Source organism: Gadus morhua, chromosome 11 (assembly GCF_902167405.1).
Source record: "Gadus morhua chromosome 11, gadMor3.0, whole genome shotgun sequence".
Classification (NCBI taxonomy): Eukaryota; Metazoa; Chordata; class Actinopteri; order Gadiformes; family Gadidae; genus Gadus; species Gadus morhua.
Genome location: NC_044058.1, coordinates 19,033,461 through 19,057,262, shown reverse-complemented (window position 1 = coordinate 19,057,262; position 23,802 = coordinate 19,033,461). Strand labels below are relative to the sequence as shown.

Sequence of the window (23,802 nt, the reverse complement as noted above, 5' to 3'; positions counted from 1 at the left end):
ACTTACAAGAGTCATAAAAAAAAAAAGTTTAAAGTCCTTCAGTTCATTTCCTAGCTCCTCAGCCTTTGTCTTTTGGATTTCACACACACACACACACACACACACACACACACACACACACACACGCACAGCTTAGAAGATGGTATTAATTATTTACATCCGGCTCCGCTTTCATGGCCAGCGTCTCTACAAGGTTAATTATGTTGTTGTTGGTGTTTTTTGGGGGGGGTTTAGGTTGTCGAGTCAAGATGAAAAGGTAGGAGGGGAGGGTGGTTGGTCAAGGGAGATGAGAAGAAACCTAAAGTAATCACACAAAAAAGGCTTTTGAGCTTTAGGAAAAACAAGAAACAAACAAATTATTCAGCGATAGATGGTGCACTGGTGAGTTGCCAAAGGACTCCTGCAAGGCCATTATTGGAAGTGTATTGGTACGGAAAGTTCATTCATTTAATTTATCTTGGCGTTTGACAAACATATTGATTTTTTTGGCTAAATTTTAGGAAAACAGCTAGCAATTGTGGTCCATTAAACACCAACAAGCACGAGTGTGTAGGGATTTGGAGACCAACACAAACCAGACCTTGAAGCCCATTAATCTTAGTGGCAGAAGGAGCAATTATTTGGAATATAGTGAACAGGGACATCAAAACGCCACCACAGGCGCCGGCTCGACAAGTGACAATATCTGGAAGGAACCAACATTCATCTTGCGTTTCTAAAAACCAACCCCGCTTCCTCGAGCTTCAAATCGACTCCAATCTCATGAAGGACCTGGATCATCCTTTCTCACGTTCTCATCGGCTGTTCTGGATTATCAAACTGTGACGACGGCTCTATGGTGTGGTTCAAGCGATGACAAGACAAGACAATTATGCACGGCCCTTCTCTGACCTGACCCTGCGTGTCAGGCCCCACTAAACGCACCACGTCTGGATCACCGCTGGTCACAAGAGTCCCTGCCAGAGGAGACTTCCAGCTCCCCCGTCTGCTAACCTCAAGGATCCCACTGTGGCCATAGCTGCCAGCACAGCGCAGATGTCTCTCCCTTTGATTCAAGGCTCATCACAGTACATGAGAGCGAACCCCCGGTCTCCCCCAAACCCCCCCCCCCATGGTCTGTCTCCACATACCGTCCCCCCACCCACAAGGACCCGCCCACCATCGTATTAACCCTTACTACCCTTCATCCATCCATTAACTCTCTCTCTCTCTCTCCCCCCCCACCCCCCCCACCCCCAAGCCGGCCCCGCCGTCCCTAGACTCCTGCCTTATCCCATTACCCACAGCCCTATCCATGATATTCCCATAACATCCCTTCAGGGTATTCCCAATCCCTATGGATTGCAGGTGGTATTCCATGGGATAACGGAGGCGAGCCGGCTGGCTGGCTTCAGCAGGGAATAGGAGGGGAAAAGCTTCACCCCCTGGGGGGGGGTGGGGGAGGGATCGGGGGCGGGGAGCTCGGAGGGAACAGGGGAAGAAAAATCCTTCCCTTTCCGACTTCCATACAGCCGAGAGGGGATGTGGGGGTCGGGGATGGGGGGGGGCTGGGGGATATATGAAAGAAAACGGGAACACAATTGTACAATCCCCCCATTCATCCTTTCCATACTACCTCCTCGCTCTCCGTTTGAGATAAGAGGGAGACATCACCTAATCTCTCGGGAGATGATACGGTAAAAGTTGCTTGCTTGCTTTTTTCCCCGAGAATGGCCTCCGCCCGCTGGGCTTCGGTTCATCTAATTGGCAGATGGAGACATTTAACTCTACATTTGGCAAAAAAAAATTTGTCTAATACCTACAACGGTTGCTCGGTAGGAATTCAAAAAATGTCATCTTAAGAAAAAAACACGTCAATCCCCTGTCAATCCGAACAGGGACAGTTTCCTGCCGGTACGGACGCCTATAGATTTCCTACATGTATTTTCGCTCTAACGTTCCCGTTACTCCAGGGAATCTCCAGACGGGAATACAGTGCCCTTGGTGTGGGGTCCCAAGACACCGTAATCCCGGGGACTGGGCTAAATGGTAACTGGGTGCTGCCTAGACAGAGGTCACCTTGTAGGATTATACACCCACGCTCAGAGTCTCTCTCTCTCGCTTTCAGTCTCTCTCTCCCATTTGTTGCCCTTTAAATTAATTGAAAGCCTTAAAGTCTCCCGTATGTGTGTACGTTTTACAGCGCAGCCCCAGCAAAGAGCCTAACCATTATGGCTCTTAAACCTTATTCTACACTCGTACGCGCGTACATTCTCGTCGGGCCTGCGAAAGCCGTCATTCCTAGTCAAGGACTCTCCGCTGTGCGTCTCTTTAGCTCCTACTCTCCCTTTATGCCTCTTACGTACATACGTACCCGTTACATTTAGGCCCGGCGTATCGATCGCCTGGGCTCCTATCGTACCTTTATGACCCGACTTAATCCAACAAAGGGCCCAATATTGTTATTACATGAATATGTCATAGCATGTAATACATGAATATGTAACAACGAAAGTGATGTATGCATCGTTTTTAATGCCTTAGAAGTAAGCTCATAAGTGATGCAAGAGGTCTACAGTGAACCAGAAAGCTAGACAAAGAGGAAGATATATATGAAGAGCCATAGGAAGATATATATATATATATATATATATATATATATATATATATAAGTGTGAGCGAGGGTTGGGTCTGTACTAAAGCACCTCCTAAAGGACATTGATCGCAGTTTAGACAAGCCGGATCATCAAACCATCCCATCCCCTGTTGAGGACTACACTCTGTTTTGAGCCATGGAGACCGAAAATATAGACGTTGTTGTTTAAAAATGAGGAAATTCTATGGTTTGATCACTGTTTTTCATAATGTGTATGGGGATTCAATTAGTCTAGTCACTAGTGATTCGGCAAAAACAGGATTTCTTTCATCAACAATATTGTTGTCGATTTAGCCCGCAATCCATCCACAACGCTCACCCACCACCGTTTTATACCCGTCTCTATCAAGCAGACCAGCCTCTCTCTGGAAGCCCTGGTATTTAGAAAAATTCTGCTTCTGCCATCTCTCTCCGTTGACAGGATCTACCGCTCCTCCCTACTCTCTCTCTCTCTCACTCCCTACGTCTCCCCCTCTCTCTCCATCTCCATCCGTCTATCTCTCTCCATCTCTCACAGGCTCTGGATGGAAAGCATCCCTCTGTGCCTCTCTCTCGCCCTACACTGCCTTTGGCTCGTTTTGTGTTTCATCTGTCACCCCCCCTCCTCCCCCACCACCCCCCCCAACCCCCCCAACCCCCATCTCTTCTGACACGGTCCCATCATCTCCCCCTTGTTCTTTCTCCATCTCTCTCCTCAGTATCCATGTCCCTCTGGTAGGGAATCCATTCTACTCCAGAGCCTTACCCCTCTTTCCCCGCAGAAAGAACAAAGTGTTAAGGGTCTCACACACACACGCGTGTGATCTCAGCGCATCGTCGGCAGCCTGATGACTTCTAGATGACTAAACTGCTTCCTACGCATACGGGTTATGAGTTACAAGTTCCTGGCATATCTACGATTGCACAAAATGTATGTGAGCCAGGGAGTCGTAATGTGTTTGTAAGGGAGGGGTGGGAGAGAGAGAGAGAGAGAGAGAGAGAGAGAGAGAGAGAGAGAGAGAGAGAGAGAGAGAGAGAGAGAGAGAGAGAGAGAGAGAGAGAGAGAGAGAGAGCGAACGAGAGAGAACAAGAGCGAGAAGAGAGAGAGAGAGAACGAGAGAGAGAGAACGAGAGAAACTTTTCAATTGGCTATAGCATCGCGGCATGTAATGTTGCGTAGCACGCGCTCAGCCAATCCCACCAGCCGCCGCACAGCCCCCCGTTTTATGAATGAGGAGGCATATACGAGAGGTACGCACTCACTCACACATACGGAGCGGGACCACTCTGTGGCTGTGATGTAATGCACATTAACACAGAGCTGCAGCGGCGCGATATGCAACAGCGGCGCGCTTACAGGCTCCAATAAATGGCCAATGAGGAGCAGTTTGTCCCTATAGCGCCCCATCACCACTGCAATAAGGCACAGCCCAAGAACCGCGGTGCTTTAAAAACACTCCCAAGTGCAAGAGTTGTGGTCATTAAAGGAGCATTAGTTTCATGACCTCATATCCAACAGCATGCTGCGATTCTCTTATAGGCTGTTTCTTTTACCGTATGGATATATTAGGAAAATCCAGGTGTTCTTTGCACATGTTTACACTGCGGGATTTTAAAGTAAGCTTCCGGCTGAAAAACATAATAATCAAGAGTGTTTTTTATGCCCATAACAAACACAAGACACCCATAAATAAAGTCCCTGTTAAGTCATTATTTAACGATACACAAATGCATTTTTCCTGTGTTTCTTTCTTAGAAAGTATTATTTCCAATCCAAAACAACACCTGCGGATTCATTGAGTTTTACATCACTCTGAAAACAGCAGACGCCCTCTTTATTGAAAAAAACAAAAGACATCCTGTAACCGCCAGTATCCCCACCAGGAACTGAGAGCACTCATTTGGCTGATAATATGTACAGTATGTAAAATCATAACTGACATTGAGGGTGTGCGTGCGTGAGCCCGGCAGGTTGTGAGAGGATTTGGAGGGGAGTGCGGGCAGCCTTAAAACCAATAATAACTTGCTGGTGTGACTTTTCATGAAAGAGGTGTGTGTGTGTGTGTGTGTGTGTGTGTGTGTGTGTGTGTGTGTGTGTGTGTGTGTGTGTGTGTGTGTGTGTGTGTGTGTGTGTGTGTGTGTGTGTGTGTGTGTGTGTGTGTGTGTGTGTGTGTGTGTCAACACGTGCATGTGCTGCTCGTATCTGTGTCTCTTTGTTTGGGTATGCGAGCAAGATTGTAGATGAGTGCCTTCCTACTAAGTCCCTGTTTGGCACAGATTCAGTTCATTTGGTTGAGATGCCATGGGTAAACAGTGCCATCTATGGCCAGGAAGAGGAACAGCAGGTGGCAGGTAGGAACACCGAACAGGCAATGAGTGTTAACAAAGAGGACGTAAACACACTAGCTGATACAAGCCAAACACGAGACAACAAAAAAAAGGCGATGAAATGGAATGGGGTGGCCTTGAAGTGGTGATCAACCGAAATAACGGGAAGACTAATCCAAATCAAAAGTCAAGTCATTTCTTCCTATTCTTAAAGTTAGGTTGGTTAGTGACGGTATTGGGGGAAAAAAACAATCATTCAAGAAGCAGAAGGCACTTGTCTTGTTCAACAGGGATGTTCCAGAAAAGACTGCATTGTAGATAAACGGATTCGCTATGTAACTTAGCAAAACGCTACACAGCTCACACACAACTCATGCTTGATGCCTTTAATAACAACGTAATGATAAGTAATAATACAACCAAACTATTATTATTATCAAGCTGTAATGGGCCGGTATTTGTGATTCTTTGCCCCACGTTAACTTGCCAGGCTTCAGAGCAGCGGATGGAATATAACGTGTCATGCAATCTACCAGAGCTACCATTCAGCATGGCAGAGCTGTTACGTTCAGAGCCCTCAGTAGTATGAAACACCCCGCCCATAAGCATTCATGATTTGTAAGACTGCCTCGGTCCGTGGATCAACACTGCCGCCTACATGCCAGTGTCGGTACTGCTACTACGACTCACGCAGGGTGATGTCATAGTTTAAGAAAGAAAGTGTCTGAAGGTGTGTGTGTGTGTGGTGCACGTGCGTGCATGTGTAGGGGGGGTGGGGGGGGGGATACGGGGTGGTGCGAATGGCAGACGAGTTGAAAAAAAGAGGGAATGAGGTAAGGCAGAGATAGGGGTAGTGAGAGAGAGACGGGGAGAGAGAGAGAGAGAGAGAGAGAGAGAGAGAGAGAGACAGGGAGCAAAAAAAAAGGTGATGTCATTTCACTGGAGCATATGGGCTGGCAACAAGCACCTTCTTTGTCTCAACACTTTCATTACACTATGCTGACAATGATGCAATTAAGATGAACAGCAGGCCATAGGAAGCGGTGGCCAAGAGCCAAACAAATCATTTGTCCCTCGCACGCCTTCCATTCTCTCCAGCCACAAAGCTGGACCCTAGCGTCGGGGGCTACGGATAATGTCTGACCATCACAGGGTCTCCGTGATAACCACACACGTCTTTCTGAACGTCCACCCCATGCTACGGTGTGGCAGTGCCGAATACAGCCAGTCTTCACATCGAGAATGCCCGCTGAAGTTAGTAGACGTGAGCATCCTCCAAGACTATCTCACTTCTCCCCATCTGGGTTCATTGAGTGCATCTCACACCCTGAATGAGCCTTTCAATGGAAACTGCGGCAGTGTGCTCGGTGTCCACCACTATGCAAGGCACAGTGGTGGAATAAATCGAAGCGTGTTTTATTGGAATGCACCAGACGTCGACTGTGTACAGTTAGGAGTGGGCGGAGAACCAGGCAGTTAAGAAAATACAAAAGGGTGATTTTATTAGCAGTGTGCTTATCTCTGTTTGGCTCTCGTAATCAGCCGTAGGTAAGGACATACAAGCAGTCCGGCTGTATTTCGTGGCAGCCCAAACATAGTGCTCAGAGGGGCTCAACCGAATCAATTGTACCGCTTCAGTAACCTAGCAACACAAACAATGTTTGCTCCCTGCGGCGAGTCGGGACAGCCCCAGTGTATAACGATTGGCTGCTGGGTGCTTCGAGGTCAGCTCTGAGATGGGTCAAAGTGGAATTTGGTTTCAGCGGCAAAAATCTGGAGGACGCTGTTGTTTTGGCCACCTCAGCGCTCGTCTCCATTGAAAGCAATGGCACGCTCGGTTGCGACTCCGCTACCGCCATTGTGACTTGAATGCCACTTAACACTTTCCTTGGCTTGTCAGAGTGTCTCAGCCGAAATCCACCATGCTCCCCATTCTTGCATTCCACATCACTGTTCCATCGCTATGCTTTTTCCCCGACAGAGGCAAGAGGAACGACATTTTGTGAATTCTACAGTTTGTTATGGACATTTAATAGCTGTGTTCAGAGTTAACGATTATCTTGGAACAGTTTCTGAACAACTGAATTCAAGGAAAACCGAAACCTGAAACAAGTTATTTTAGAGGAAAAGGGGATGTTGTGCGTTACATAGCAGGGTCATGGATTGATCCTGGCACAAATCTCGACTTTAACGCACAAAGTTTTAAAGAAGTAGGAGAAAAAGTAACGCACCCCCACATTGGAGCGAGTGGGAGTGGTTTGTGCAGGAGACAGTGAAAGCCTGAACAGAAACATGGCCCCACTGCTTAAAGAAAGTCTGCCAGGAGTAGGACAGAAGGAATTTTTTTAATTATTTCAATTTTGGTTTTTTTCTCTTAAAACATGGGACAGAATTTCACTGGCTATTGGTTCAGCGGAACCCATTTCAATAGGGATGGAACAGAGCAGCTAATGTTTAAACCTGTTCAATGGAAACTGACACGTACAAATCATTATCTTGGCTCTTTTGATTGTCTTTTTGATTTGTTAAATCAAAAAGTCTGTTAAAAAAATGGAAGAATCAATTATTGATGCAATTGGCGGGATTTGTTAACAATATCCATCCATTTTACATTATTTGCTCATAAATTATGAATGGAATATAGCCATTCTGTATGTCCATCCACAAAGTTGATTTAAGGAAAATTACATTTTTCTTTCCTCCATTTCAAATTGAGAACATTTCGGCTTCGCATATTTAAGCATGCCCCAACTTGATTGGCTATCTTACTGGCGAATCAATGATAATTGGTTTACAACCCAGAATTGACATCACACCTGGGGCCAAATCCGGTGCCAAACGGAGGCGGCCATATTTACAAATTACACAGACATCATATTGTCACGTTCATGTTCATTAACGTAAAACCACACACTCTGGGCTAGTGCACATAGTGCCAAATCATTGCCACCAAAATGTCAGACTGATTCGAATAGCTTCTTTCTGAAGACAGGCATTTGACATCCCCATGAAAGCCAATTTATTTTTTTCCTGATTTGTTAAACCTCTTAAATAGAAGGTGAAACCGTCCATGAACTGATAACTCTTGACTTGATCCAGAGAGCTCTAGCCACTTACACGCACGCCTTCCAGCTCTGTGCGTGTGCATGTGCGTGTGTGTCTGCGCGTGTGTGTGTGTGTCTGTGCGTGTATGTCCGTCCGTGCGTACATGCGCGTGTTAAAAGATAAGGGGAGACCAAGACAAAAGAGTAAGACCAAAAGAAAAGACAAAATGGAAAGATTAAGAGAGTAATACCAAGCTGGACCCAAAGAGGCTAAGGGTTAGGTCTGATAACATCGGCTTCAGGTTGAGGTTGAGTGAAAACAAAGAAAGGGTCTGTGTGCGCGGTAGAACAGTTCACCCTCGGCCCTCGCCCCCTCCCCAAACGCCAGAGGTGTCCCGTGGATGAAGGATGGCTCTTTGGGACAGGGCTCGGCAAAGTGTCTCCTTCTCCGTCCTGGTGTTGAGCAATGGAAACCGTAAACGTGTGTGTGAGTCTGTGTGGGTCTGTGTGTGTTTGTCTGTCTGTATCGGAAGGAATGGGGCGGGGGGGGGGGGGGTTGTCTGCGAATTTGCATGTTTGAAGCATGTGATTAATGTCCTTGTACTACCGTAGAGACCCCTTAGTGTGAGCAACGCCGGAGGGGTTAATATCGTTCTAGCGTGCATGGCAGCATGTGCATGTACGTACACACTCTTCTAAAAAGCCAAATACAAAATATCCAAGGAGCATATAAAAATGAATTCAAACTCGGCAGACAAATGGAAGTCATTTGCAAGATGCATGCTGACACAAAGAAAAAACACATGTGGGCACACACCTATGCAAACACACGCGGACATTGAGACAAAGAACATATTTGACTACCATGAATCAGAAGAGGAACAGGGGGTTTTGGCAGCCGTTTGGGGACTGCGTACACATGTATGCCCTTTCTCGAGAAAATACCTTTGGGCTGTTAAACCTTAGTTCACGTTATGTCTGGACAGCATGCAAATGATATGCAAACCCGCAGGAGAAGATAAGCCAGAATTCCCTTCAGCAATGTGGGAAAAGGCCCGACATCCGTACCCACAATGCACCTTACTCCTTGGTTCCTAGAGCCGACCACCAGCGTGTTGCTCAGTCGTCACAGACATGCAGCCTTCTGGTATTACCGTTGTAATTAAAGAGTGAGCTTGTAAACACGCATACCACAGTCCACACAACTGGGAAATAGGGCTTGTGTATGATTACGAGTAATCACATATTATTGATGGTAATCATACAGAATGCACACCGATTTTGATGCAGTCATTTAGTCTTTGTACACCTAGCCTGAATATAAACAAGCCACAAATGAAGAGGATATCATATCTGTGACAATTCGACTGATTATACATTATGAAAATAGTATTTTATTAATCCCAGATGGGAAAAGCACAGACAAATAAAAACCTCATGAGCAGACAGCAGGTTACACCAATATCAGTGAGTTTATGTGGCAAGACTGCCCTCTAGTGTCCATGCGGTTGATAACACATGGTGCCTCCAAAGAACGTTCACTGCATGACTGAGCAATGGCACTCTGAGCGTCTGTGCTCATTAATCAGCTGACAAAAGAGCCGTTATTTCAATCCCTCATCCATTCAGTGTTTGTCCAGCCACCGAAAGCTTCATAAACTGAAATACATCAATTTATCTTCGTAGGTCTGCCCCTCCATCCATCCATCCATCCATCCAAACATTCATCTACCCGTCTGTACGGATGACGGTAACCCCCGGCAACCCACATCCTGTAGTCCCTAGACATGTATAATTTATCTGAAATTGGGAATCCATCTATCCACCCAGCCATCTGTGCCTCTAAATTAATCTTACCTCATTTGTCCCGCTGTTCCAAGCTCTCTCCCAAAGTTATCAAATATTTCTTCTAAACATTAGCAGATTTCAGGTCCCACCGAGTTGACACATTACCGAATTCGACAGCCTTGCTTTAATACGGCATCAATAATTTACAGTTATTCGAAATTCAATCAAAACAGAGCTAACTATCCGCAGCGGCCACATACCTAGAGATACTGTCACACAGGTGTACTGCGCCATACAATGAAGCAAGCAGGGCAGATAACCTGATCTGGGGGGAAAACCATTGTTATTGGCATGGCTTTAGGTAAATTGATGGTACCGATGTCATTTGTCAAAATACCAATTTTGCCTAATAGCATTTAGTATGTGCACACCTTCCAATAATGTAACCCATAGCAACATAGCCCAGTCTTCTTTTCATATCAATGCAGAAGTCACATAAGTACAGAGTTTGTGGACAAAAAAATGAAATCGCCATACAATTACATTTCAAAAAGCTTTGTGGCATGGGAGGCCTTAGAAAGGGGGGGGGGGCATACTAGAGATAAGTGTTGTGCTTTTCATTATGTTTTGCGGGGCTTTAGAAAAGCTGCTTAGTACAATGGATGTCAATATGGCACCCATTGCACTCCCAACCACCCCTGGAAGGAGGGATCCCCCACCCAGCGTTCCTTGAAAGATCTTTTCCTCGCTAATTAAGGGAGTTTTTCCTGGCCTAAGGGGGGCTAGGGTTAGGGCGGTGTCATACATTTATGGCCCGTTAATTCCTTTCAGACTGTAACTGTCATCAATATCTACATTAGAATTGGATTTAACTGGGCTATATGTCGTTTCTTGCGGATGGAAGGGGATGATGGCGCAATGTTTTGTTAAGAAACATGGCCTTTAAACACCTTGTCAGTAAATAGCCTAGTGTAAACCTTAACATATTGGGCTTTTACATTAGAATGCATCATGGGGTTTTTGGACAGCGATCGTTAAATTAAGGGTACATGCATACATTCAATTGAGAGGACTAAAATGATTGGTTGTACTGCAAAATGCTAAATTAAATGTAATATGACAACCTACGCCAATGAAAGATTTTGGCCACTTGTCGCATGAGAAAACGGGAAGCTGTGGTATTTTGAAGTAAATCACTGCCAGAAGGATTCGAATTGTAAAAGGCATTGAATTCCTAACATTGAACTATTATACTTTGAAAACGTCATTCAACTCCATTGTGATCGGCCTCCCATTTCAAGTTGTAAAAAACACAATTTCACATCTTTCAATGTTCCCTAATTCAGATACAAAAATGTTGTAAAGATTTCAGATATACGATATTCATCGGGCAGCATTTATCAGAACCGCTCTTCCAAAAAACGGCACTTCCTTGGGTCCTCACGAATACAGGCACCAAGTGTGAAATTGATCGGAAGAACGGTTGAAACACACACACCACACACACAAACAAAAACACCCTTACATTTTAGTTGGATAAGGTCAGTGCCCATTCAAAACAGGGCTTTCGGAACGGGACGATTCTTTGGCCTCCCATATTGCTTCTTGCTGCTTTTTCGAGAGCCGCTGATCGAAACAACATCACCCAGACACTGCACTTCCCTGGGCCTGTTCAGAACAGGCTGATTGTGGCAGCTTTCTCGAGAACCATTCATCCAAAAACCTTCACACTCAACACTGCACTTCCTTGGGACCTCAGCAATACGGATGAACTGTTTGTAGAGAAAATCGAAGGACAGACTTGCATACATACATACAAACAAACACATAATACACTCCTAATAATAGTTATGTGGAGTGTGCATTGCATTTCCATTTGATGACCCAAATGCCTCCACTACTGTATGGAAAATAAAAAGGCACGCCTGAACTCGGTGGAACAAGGTAGCAAGAGGAACAGGGACTTTGAGTTCATTATTGGCCACAGACGGCAGGAGCCTCAGTCAAAAAGTTACATCTGAATTTCCATTGATGAAAAACACAGACAAACTATTTGTAAGGCGTGTCGAGTTACAGGATATCGACCACGGAGGTTCTCAAAATTAGAATACGGTAACATTATCGTGTCTACTACTGGCCCATGAGTGACTGACAGAGCTGTGCCTTTGGAGGCCCAGCCCTGGTCTAGGGGATCCACAGCATACACAACCCAGCCAGCTGCATCGGTTTGCATTGGTTGGTTCACAGCTCAGCACCAGATCTTACCGGTCATCTTGTAGCCGCTGGCAGCCAACTGCCCCGCCATGTACTCCCCGTCTGAGTTGTTGTGGCTGCAGCCCCATGTCCGCATCCAGATCTTCTGGGTCCCGGGGATGAGGCTGCCACACACAACACAATATCAATAGGGTTATTATTATAGTCTGGAGAGAAGAACATTTTTGTTACTCATCTGGTTCAAATAATAGAATTGTTTCTTTTATATAATGTATAAGAAAAGTTAAGCTCCAGTGTTGATCAAATTGGAGAAAACTATCTTTGTTGAGTAGATGGGTTTTATTAATCAATTATTAATTAATTTGTAGAAAAGCGATGACAGTAATAAATTGCATAATTGTTATGTCCCAAATATTTCTGATTTTGAAAGAAATACAAGCTTTCAGCACTTCCTTCGTACACAAAATGCAGGATTCAAATAGCAATTCCTCCGTTTGGCATAATATATGTGTTTGTTTGCTTCCATGCCCTATTATGATTACTTAATGGATAACATTAAATCCTCATTAACCTCAACATGTACAGGCCAGACAAACAGGTTAAATGTGTGCAAGGCCAGCTATATTTCTCCTCTCTCACTGTATCTGTGGTTCATCTTTATATAATGTGTGCTGTAGACAACTGTTTAAAAGATAATAAACAAACACAAATGATGATCAAAATAAATACCAGAGCATCTTCCTTACACTAAAATGTAAATACAAATGATCAAAATAAATACCAGAGCATCTTCCTTGAACTAAAATGTATCAATCCTCACAGCTTTCTGATTGATTTAAAGGTTGGTTTTTATGAACCTTACACCAATCCCTGTTTAGTGTACGGCCCGAAAAAGTAAAGAAGTACATTGAATTATGCCAGCCTCATAATTTAAGATTCCTATCTCTTTCTACCTTAAAAGGTCCCACCACATGCCATCAGGTGTGAGTGTGATTACGGGCCGTTTTGAAAATCTGCCCCTTATGACATCAAAAGTGGGTGTGTCCCCCTAGATGTGTGACGCATAGATGAGCAACGTTTGCTACAGTCCACTGGGTAGGCTGGTAGACTGATCTATCCAGCAGACATCTAAGTGGATCACTTGTGATGTCTTAAGGGGCAGACTTTCAAAACGCATTGTAGGGCTAATCACACTCACACCTGGTGGCATGTCATGGGACCTTTAAAATCAGTTTAGGTATTAAATCAACATCAAAACAATCAGACTGCGAAACAAGTCGGACCTGTCTGCCTGGAGTTCCTCGGGGACGAGCTGGTCCTTCCTTTTCCTGGCTCTTGGGATTATACTCTTCCGAGCGTTCTGTCTATCCTGAGGCGTGGGGTCGTCCGCAGACACCATGTCCTCAATGTCGTCAATCATTGAATCACAGGCGGACGGCATTGTGGTCTGAAAGGACACACACATACTGAGGTCAGCAGCAAGCAGTAGCATCAACATCCACAGCCATATTGGTCAAGTTATCATTGGAATGCTGTTTGAAAAACCCCAGATCAACTACCCTGTGAGCGTTATATAGGGTTTTCTTAAAGGTTGGGTATGGGATTTGCGAAAGGCCAGCAGATTTTGAAAATACACAACTCAAATGGTCCTACCCCCTCTCCTTCAACGCTAACTCTGACTCCACCCATTCCAAGTACCTGGACGCGCAATCATGCACGAGCGCGAACACAGATGCGCGAGAGCGAGCAAGGCTAGCGTAGGTTTTCGTTAAACAACATGGCAACATTAAAAACAACAGCATGGGCAGGGGTTGTCACTACGGAAGAGGATTAGGGCCACACATGTAAAAAAAAATTAAGTTCTGACTTTATTCTCAGAATTCTGAGAAAAAAGTCAGAATTCTGACTTTAATCTCAGAATTCTGAGAATAAAGTCAGAATTCTGACATTAATCTCAGAATTCTGACATTAATCACAGAATTCTGAGATAAAAAGTCAGAATTCTGACAGTAATCTCAGAATTCTGAGATTAAAGTCAGAATTCTGACTTTAATCTCAGAATTCTGAGATAAAAAGTCAGAATTCTGACATTAATCTCAGAATTCTGAGAAAAAAGTCAGAATTCTGACTTTAAAGTCAGAACTACGGGTATCTGTAAGGACCAACCTCCGTGGGAGAGACACTTTGCTTTATGCAGTAGGAGGAAACCTATGGAAGTCCAAGAAAGCCACAATCCGGCCCTAGAATGGCGCGGTAAAAGTGCACGTCCCATAGCCAACTCACCAAGCTCACCAAGTCCAGTATTCAGAATTCAAAGCATTTATTCACAAATACGTTCTATTTTTTTGACAAGCGGAGCCGACAGTCCTGTGCAAGTATGCACATTAGCCATGTGCGCCAAACAGAAGATAGACGCAATGTATAGAACTGATTGTTGTGCATTGTTGTGGATATGTAGGCTGGTTAGTTGTGGTTGTTTGTGGTCTTAGTGAAACAGCTTTGCCTTGGAGTTGGAGAAGTTGGAGTGATTGTGTGAATGTGCGAGAGAGAGCGCACCTGCCGTGGTGATGTTGGGCTTGTTGTTGGCTTATATGTGATCAATGATGTATCTGTCTGATCGTATTAGCTGTAGATGGATGGTTAAATAATGTCACAAGAACGGTCATACTGCAGGCTCTTATTTGCAAATGCACTGATTGCGTGCCTGTCTCCGATATGCTATATACCTGGCATTTATTCAGTTCATGTTCTTCTGAGTGCGCAAGAACTGTGCCAATTATTGTCGTGTTTGCATTGTAATGCACAACTTTGCCCCTCCCTGTTATAAAATAACGTGCATCCCAACAACTTTAGCCAATGCAGGCTCCTATTGCTATACCAGTGTGTTTAACGTGTGTGCGTGTGTGTGTCTGTGTGTGTGTGTGTGCGTGTGTGTGTGTGTTGTCATGTAGGCTATAGATATAGATGTATTGTCTTGGCTTGCTTGCATCCATGAAATATTGTAATGTTATGGCCTAGCTGGCTACTGCATATCGAGAACAATCTGGGGATGAGGGCATCCCCGAATATTGACGGGTATTTCGAACACTGCCATCTCAATATATAGCCTAACATATACAAATATATCAGTGTACTAGACACAAATGTATTTTCCACTAGCTAGTGGTGGTCATTACATTGTAGTGAAACTAGTAAAGACAACACAGCTTTATGTTACGGCGAAACATGGAGGCACTGCAGCTCTAGTCTCGACAATGCGTTACTTTAGTCTGGTATTTCTCTTCACTGATTGGTTAGACAGCCTTCAAACTTAGTGGTCAAGCGAAGAAGAGGGAGGGCTCATTCTGCATACCTAATAGCCGGAGTGAATAACTAATAGCCGGAGTTAATAACTAATAGCCGGAGTGAATGACTAATAGCCGCGGCTATTAGTCATTCAAAACCGTACGGAATTCTTGCCAAACCGCACAGGTTTTGCACTTTTACCGCGCCATTCTAGGGCCGGATTGTGGCCTTCTTGTCTTTCCATAGGTTTCCTCCTACTGCATAAAGCAAAGTGTCTCTCCCACGGAGGTTGGTCCTTACAGATACCCGTAGTTCTGACTTTAAAGTCAGAATTCTGACTTTTTTCTCAGAATTCTGAGATTAATGTCAGAATTCTGACTTTTTTCTCAGAATTCTGAGATTAATGTCAGAATTCTGACTTTAATCTCAGAATTCTGAGATTAAAGTCAGAATTCTGACTTTTTTTCTCGGAATTCTGAGATTAATGTCAGAATTCTGACTTTATTCTCAGAATTCTGAGATTAAAGTCAGAATTCTGACTTTTTTCTCAGAATTCTGAGAATAAAGTCAGAATTTAATTTTTTTTTACATGTGTGGCCCTAATCCTCTTCCGTATGTCACGGTCGCCCGCTTGCCCGGGGCAAGTAAAAAAATTTTTTGGGCAAGTTGAGATTTTTTCTGGTTGCCCGAACGGGCAAGTGGATTTTGGGTGGATGTTAATATAAAAGCTATTTATTCAAATGTTTTTAGAAACTGCAGAACAACCTTTTGTTCATCAAAACCACACAAAATAGAAGTATTTGCAATTGATCAGCGCGCTGTCTTCTCTTCTCTCGGAAAGCGAGTTAACAGACACGCATCGCTTCAGTGCGAATATAGCCCCGCCATCTGTCACTCACTCGCAGTGATTCGCTAAAGGTTAGCCAACACAGCTAGCTAGCATCTCAAGTGCAGCACCTCCGCGAACGGTTTAGGTAGAAGCTAAATGGAGGAGTGCAGTTTGGAAGTACTACGGATTGAGGCAAATTATCAAGGAAAGTCAAGAACACGGTTTTGGGTTTCATAACTGTGCACATGCACACAGCAAGAGCGATCTTTTTCACGAAATTGGACCCTCACAAACTATATATTACATGAAAGCTGAGCCTCCACTTATTCCAACAGTCCAAACCATATCATTCTGTGACTAAAACAGCAAATAACAACTTAAGAAGAAACGTCCCCTTTTCTTTTAACAACCAAAAATGAAGTATTACCTTTGTGATTTTTGTCCACAAAGTTGATTCTGATCTAATAAAACCACCATAAACAGATTATCCAGTATCTGGGCCAAATTTTGCAACTTAACATGGTGTTTTCAATCAATGAATAAGAGAAGGTTTCTTAGGAAATAGGTAAATTGCCTTCAATCAGAAAACATATTCTTCAGCGCAATCTAGTGGCCATATATTTATTTGCGAGTGTTTGGCTTGGTGCATTCGATTGCCCTGAACTTTAAATAGAGGTGTCAAGTGTCAAAATTGTAAGATATCTACCTTTATTTGTGTCTCATAGTAAGACAGCGCTCCCAACTGATAACGACCAACTGATAATTATTTCAGGTGGAAATGTTATCTTCCACTTATGCTGTGTTCCATGGCTTTATTCACTTTAACCAAGTATTATCCCCATTGAATATTTCACTTGCACAACAATCTTTCTTTTGGCCCAAAGATGACATTATCGCCCTTGCAGTTGTGGAGATATAATCTATTTACTTTGGTCATGTTCTTTCCTGAAAAAAACAAAAATGGTATAGAATATCGATCTTTTTCCAGGAATAGTATTGAAGTTAGAAAATCCAGTATCGTGACTGACAACCCTACTAGAAACGCGATTGTGATTATTCAGTTAGAGCTACAAGAAACTTGAAAGTTAAAAAGATATCTTTGCTAATACCTCTGACATTTAGTCATGTACATTTGCATAAAATCATGCAGGTCTATATATAACTTGGCGATAGCTTTAATAGGTTGGAACGGTGGACTGAAATCACTTCAAGGCACGATGTGACCGCTCGATAAATAAGTAAACAAAGAGAAGTTAGTTATTTTTTATGTGTGGAAGCTAACATTCAGCTTCAGTCTGAGCTAGGATGATTTTTCTGAGCCCCCCCAAAACCAGGCCGGGTGCCTAGCAAAAAGAGGCCCGTTCACGATTCTGATTATAATTTGGGCAAGTGAACATTACATTCGGGCAAGTTGAACCTGACCTGTACTTGCCCGATGGGCAAGTGCTTTTGAAACCTTAGTGTCAACCCTTGATGGGGATGGTGGCGTCTTGTCTGCCATGGAAATTGTCTTCTACTGCTAGGTCCAAATGTGGATTAACTAGTTCCAGTAGCTACCGCAGGATAACAACAAACAGGAGCTTGCTCTGGGTCACGAGCCCTGGGTCACGAGTACTGCACGAAGGGGTCGCGCGCGGGGGAGTGCAGTACGACCGTTTGATTGACGTACTTACTGTCCAATGCAACTCGGTGGCTCTGGAAATCATTGGCTGGAGTTTTTCGAGCCCTGCCCGTTCCACAGATGATTGACTTGTTTAATTTGCATGTCATTACTTCTAACTCAGTGGCTGTAAGTGGGTTATGATAAGGATTTCAAGTAATTCTGCAAAAATGGCCAAAAAAGCGAATTCCATACCCAACCTTTAATACTAATTTGAATACTGTCTGAATACTAATAAAGAAAAAAGATAGTGAAAGGAAAGGGTTTGTGAGAAATACAAGACGTTTGCATTAAATAAACATGAATTATTAAATATTACAATCTATTAGATATTTACATGGGCAACTGTAAGTTGTCCATCATGCATTCATATTAAGGGACCACGCTATCAACTGTGTGTGGCATCAAAACATCCAGTCTGTTTATCTACTCAGCTACAGTAGAGATGTTCCGTGCAGGCTATAAGATTCCCCCAATAGCGATCAATGACATCCATTTGAGTTGCATTTTAAATACATTAAATTTCATTTGAATGTGCTTGAGAGTTGTGCTTCATTGCGATACATCACATCATAAGCACTGACAACATGATGCACACTAGGTGGAATAGACCAGGGAGTTGCCTATTCTATAAAGATCGGCTGATTCGATGTTTAACAATTACATAGCTAATGCCTCCTTTTACTTCCATTGGATTTTCTGCAACAATATTACGGAGGCTCTGCTAACAAATGACTTGGAAGAAGTACAACTTCCACAAGCTACGTGGCTACTTTCTTGATAGCTAACCTCAAGTTGACCCACGTGTGTACCTTTTGGACACGTAAGCAGTCCGAAATAGACCGTGTGCGGACCTCACCTGTTTCGTAATGTTGATGTTAATTACGTCGAGGAAAACTTTCGATGCTATTTTCTTCAGAAATACTAATTAATATGTATTTTAACAATCAAAACAGAGATGACAGGAGTCTCATGCCGCCATGCTTGTTTGGATACGATGTACGGAACGAACAGAGAGACAAACTGAGCGCGCCCGTGTTAGCGCTCTCAGATATAGGTTTTAGGTAAGGTAATGTCGTGCAGGAGTACGTTTTTTTTGTACTGTGAGAAACTATGTGGAATCAATAAGCATTCATAAAATGCATTGCATAAACACTTTGATCAGAACTATTTGATTTCCCTCTACCTAAATCTAAACCTAAACCTAAACTTAACCTCCGCCCTTGCTTCCCACCACCCTAACCTCCCCCTACCCTAACCTCCCCTCTACCTCATCCTTATCCTCCCTGCTTACATAACCTCCCCCTTCCCCCTACCCTAACCGTATATAATAACCTACAACCTCCCCTTCCCTCTCCCCTAACCTCCTCTCTCCATCCCCCCTCTAATAATAATAATAATAATCTTTATTTATACAGCGCTTTTCGAAACAGAGTTACAAAGTGCTTTACAGAAAAAAGAAAGACGACCAAACCACCATGAAAATAATAAATGTCTAAAAACAATTGTACTCCACACTTACCCCCCTCTATCCTAACCTCCCCTCTCTACCCCCCTCTATCCTAACCTCCCCTCCCTACCCCCCTCTAGATATATGTAACGCACGCTATAAGCTCTCCAATCCAAACATCTCTACAACTGAGTACACCTGGAAATCTTTACTCAGTTTCATGGTTTAGAACAAAGCAAGTGAATTGTTGATTATTCAAACTCTAACTTGACATGTCCTCTCTTTCATTTAGACCTTCCAGTGGCTTTATACATGTACTGCGCAGCACTTTTAAGCTTTTAAAGGAGACATATTATACCACCAGGTGTGAGTGTGATTAGCCTTACAAGCCGTTTCGAAAATCTGACGGCTTGTAGGGCTTATCACACTCACACCTGGTGGTATAATATGTCCCCTTTAAGGGGTGATACTATGCCACCAGGTGAGTGTGATTAACCATTCTTTTAAAAAGCAGTTTTAAACTCGTTCAGATGTTGCTGATCTATCCATCTTATGGTGCCTTCAAAACAGTCTGAGTTTCCGGGAATTTTGGAGGTTGGGACCTTAAGATCGGAGGAAGTCGCCTTGAACATTCTGAAGTTTTCTGGTTTTAGCCTAAGAACGTTTCCTGAACACTCTTATTTCGGAAGAAGGGAAGGTTTACGTAAAGACACGCAAGAGCTTCTGAACCTCTGAGCTGCTTTGAAGGCGGCATTACATCTAGGTGGACATTCCCACTTGTGATGTCACTTACACACAGGTAAAGGCGCGATCACTCTCCTGGTGATAACGAGACGGCCCGCCAGTGATGAAGCTCACTCTTACGCGTGTTCCAGACAGCAACCGTTCATGTGCACTTGGGAAACAGCCGGTTGGGAATCTAAAAGTTCTTCACAGCAGGGTTTCTTTTATCTGATAAAAAACAGTCAAAACTAAACAGAACATAGTAGGATCAGTTTCAAGTATGCATACCTTTATTTCCTTGATGCCTGTCACCTACTATCCTTTTGCTTTTATTTATGAAAAGCACAGTATTGCCACTGTATGGTAGGCAACACTTGACCTTATCTAGAGCAAGTACACAACGTTAAAAAAAACAACTGTGCAGTCATGCCAACAGATGTTACAACGTCAATCAATATTCAAGTATGTGATATGATTATGGCGACACATTAGTGCCATAATTCACTAATGTGATAAAAGATGCATTCGGGCGTATTATATTATTCCACACGCGTAGATATTAACTGCGAGCGAGCAGAGATCAGATCTCTGCGCGCGCAAAACAGCCTCTCGCGCGCGCAGATTACCTCAGCGCGCGCAAAACAGCCTCTCGCGCGCGCAAATGACCTCAGCGCGCGCAAAACCTCTCGCGAAAGATGTTTTTACGCTCTCGCTCGAATTTAATTTTGGCACTATGGGGGAGGGAACCAAGGCAGGGCGGGCTTTCCTATGATTGGCCGTTTCTGAAGCGCGATATTTGATTGACAGCCCTCCTCACATTCAATTCTGAATTGTACAGTAAATGGCTGAAACGATAGTTACTTATTGTAACTCTAGATTCTATGAGTATAGGCGCAGCCTTTAAAGGCTATCGCTATTGGGTTATCCCTAGGCGTGAGCCGTAGCACTGAAAAATGTGTAATCCCCGACCACCAACAGCGTGGGCCTCAATTACGTCCGCGTGCGGCGTGCCTCAACGACGTCCGCATTTCGCAGATATAGTCGGGCGCCGGCGGACGTTCTGCTCCCAATAAACAGCTTTTCTTCAGCTATTTAAAGGACAATGAGGCCGACACTTAAAAGGCTGCGCCTATACTCATAGAATCTGGAGTTACAATACGTAACTATCGTTTCGGCCATTTACTGTACAATTCAGAATTGAATGAGAGGAGGGCTGTCAATCAAATATCGCGCTTCAGAAACGGCCAATCATAGGAAAGCCCGCCCTGCCTTGGTTCCCTCCCCCATAGTGCCAAAATTAAAGGGGACTTATTATACCACCAGGTGTGAGTGTGATTAGCCTTACAAGCCGTTTCGAAAATCGGCCTAATATGACATCACTAGTGGGTGTGTCCACCTAGATCTGTGCTGGATAGATGAGCAATGTTTACTTCAGTCCACTGGGTAGGCTGGTAGATAGATCTATCCAGCACAGATCTAGGTGGACACACCCACTAGTGATGTCATATTAGGCAGATTTTCGAAACGGCTTGTAAGGCTAATCACACTCACACCTGGTGGTATAATAAGTCCCCTTTAAATTCGAGCGAGAGCGTAAAGGCCAATTTATGCTCAGTTACGTAAGCGTAAGCGCAAGCGCAAGAGGCCCTTGCGCGCCCTTGTGCACCCCTTGCGCGACTTCTCACGTCTTGCGTGCGTCGGGCGATTTTTCTAGACTTGCGTCATTTTTTACGTAAGCTTTTACGCGAGCCGCGCAGCCTGCAAGGCTGTGATTGGTCTGCTGGTCTGGTTACTACTTCCTGTCTGGAGTACCACATTTCCTGTTTTCATACCGCCATTTTTAAAAGCCAGAAGGCAAGGACGACCCGGCAGGCTCATATACAAAAGCATTAACGTGAAGTGAAGTTAACTTTGCTGCCAACACATTATGTCGTTTTAAAATGTAGAGAGATATGCACATTTATACAACCCCAATGATCAACAACTTCATCACCCCTGTTCCTCTGTCTGTTGCCATCATTCACTGTGTATGGGGAGAACACGATCTGGCACATAAACAAACCAACGACTCCCACAGACAAAGACGTCATTCTCGAGGTCGTCTTCAACGAAAAACTTCACTCCACATATTACTCCACCTACTGTTCTGGCGGTAAATTGCTTGGCAACACGCGCAACCTAAAAGGGAGCATGAATTGCTTTGAGTAAATTTTGCGCAACAACGTAACACCAACGCTGAAGCATGCAGCCGCCTTAAAACATCTTTCGCGAGAGGTTTTGCGCGCGCTGAGGTAATTTGCGCGTGCGAGAGGCTGTTTTGCGCGCGCTGAGGTAATTTGCGCGCGCGAGAGGCTGTTTTGCGCGCGCAGAGATCATTTGCGCGCTCGCAGTTAATATCTACGCGTGTGGAATAATATAATGCGCCCGAATGCATCTTTTATCACATAAGTGAATTATGGCACTAATGTGTCGCCATATATGATGGTTGAATCTTTTATACTCAGTAAAACATTCATGTTCCGCCATGTTCATACGCGTCACTAGTAAACCATACGTCACCAACTGGGCAACTCTGTTATGGTGCGTTCACATCGCTGGAAATTATCGGGAAAACATTTTCGCGGAAAGTTTGCGTGAACGACACCTATGACGCTGTCAAGAGTTGCCCAGCTGGTGACGTATGCATAGGCGTCGATTACGCCTTGGATGCCGGGGACGCGTCCCCACCAGATTTCGTCATGAATCATTTCAAAGAAAGAATCAATAAAAGAAAAATCGAGTTTTGTTATTATGGATTATTACACGGGTCTTCTCAATGCCGTGGAACGCTCCGTTCACTTGCATGGGCTCTTCACAACTTCGCGGTGAATGCTAGATATAAATTGACCGCTGACAAGGAAAACAAAGGACTTTTTGCCTATAATGACGTCTTTGGTATCACTCCTCAAGAGGTCCGGTAACTTTTCAACCCCAGCGTCTTCGGTTGCTAAGCGACGTCAACGTCTTTGGCGGACAATTTCTCTGCTGATCAACACTACGAATGATGGTAACAAATAAATTGTAACAAGCCACACCATGTGAAGTCATTTTTTCGTTTTAGCCAGTAGCCGTGTAATAAGCGGGATAATATATGAACGTCGCCGGTCGAATTTAAGCCCCTTCAGTGGGAAGCAATTACCCTCGCTGCGCGTCGGTGTCCTGTTCGCCCTGTTGGGGCTTATTTTCCCGATAATGACCGGCATTCTATACATTATCCCTTACTTATTACACGGCTCTCCTCAATGCTGTAGACTACATTCGTATTCGGTTGCTAAGCGACGTCAACGACTTTGGCGAATTATTTCTCTGCAGATCAACGCTACGAATGATAACAAATAAATTGGAAAAAGACACACTGTGTGAAGTTATTTTTTCGATTGGGCAAGTTGCCATTACTAATAAAACCAATACTCTTTGGCTGGGATGATGAGGCATCAGACAATGAAGTCATTTTAGCCTGAATACATAGGTAAGAAGCACCAGAGCAGGTTGCTAGTACCATGGACTGTATCCGAACGATAACCTGTTGAACTAAATGGATGTGGTAGGCTACACCACGGGATGCATCTGCAGACCACTGCCACATAAATAGTAATGTAAGACGCGATATTTATTGCTTAAGATTTGCTGGTGCTGTGGCGAGGGCTTTTGTTTTTTTGCACTCAAGTGGTCGGCTGTTTTAACTTGCGATAGATAGATAGATAGATAGATAGATAGATAGATAGATAGATAGATAGATAGATAGATAGATAGATAGATAGATAGATAGATAGATAGATAGATAGATAGATAGATAGATAGATAGATAGATAGATAGATAGATAGATA

At 44.0% G+C, this 23,802-nt stretch overlaps 1 protein-coding gene across 1 annotated transcript in view; it reads right to left on the bottom strand.

Moving 5' to 3' along the window:
• Positions 1-18,784, bottom strand: part of cdkal1 (CDK5 regulatory subunit associated protein 1-like 1) — a 230,509-nt gene extending 211,725 nt beyond the window's left edge. The window contains exons 1-3 of the mRNA XM_030369576.1: positions 18,622-18,784; positions 13,272-13,435; positions 12,040-12,152 (exon numbers count right to left, since the gene is read on the bottom strand). Coding sequence (XP_030225436.1) covers positions 12,040-12,152; positions 13,272-13,429 — 271 coding nt within the window. The 5' untranslated portion in view covers positions 13,430-13,435; positions 18,622-18,784. The remainder of the gene's footprint in view (positions 1-12,039; positions 12,153-13,271; positions 13,436-18,621) is intronic.
• Positions 18,785-23,802: the final 5,018 nt, after the last annotated feature.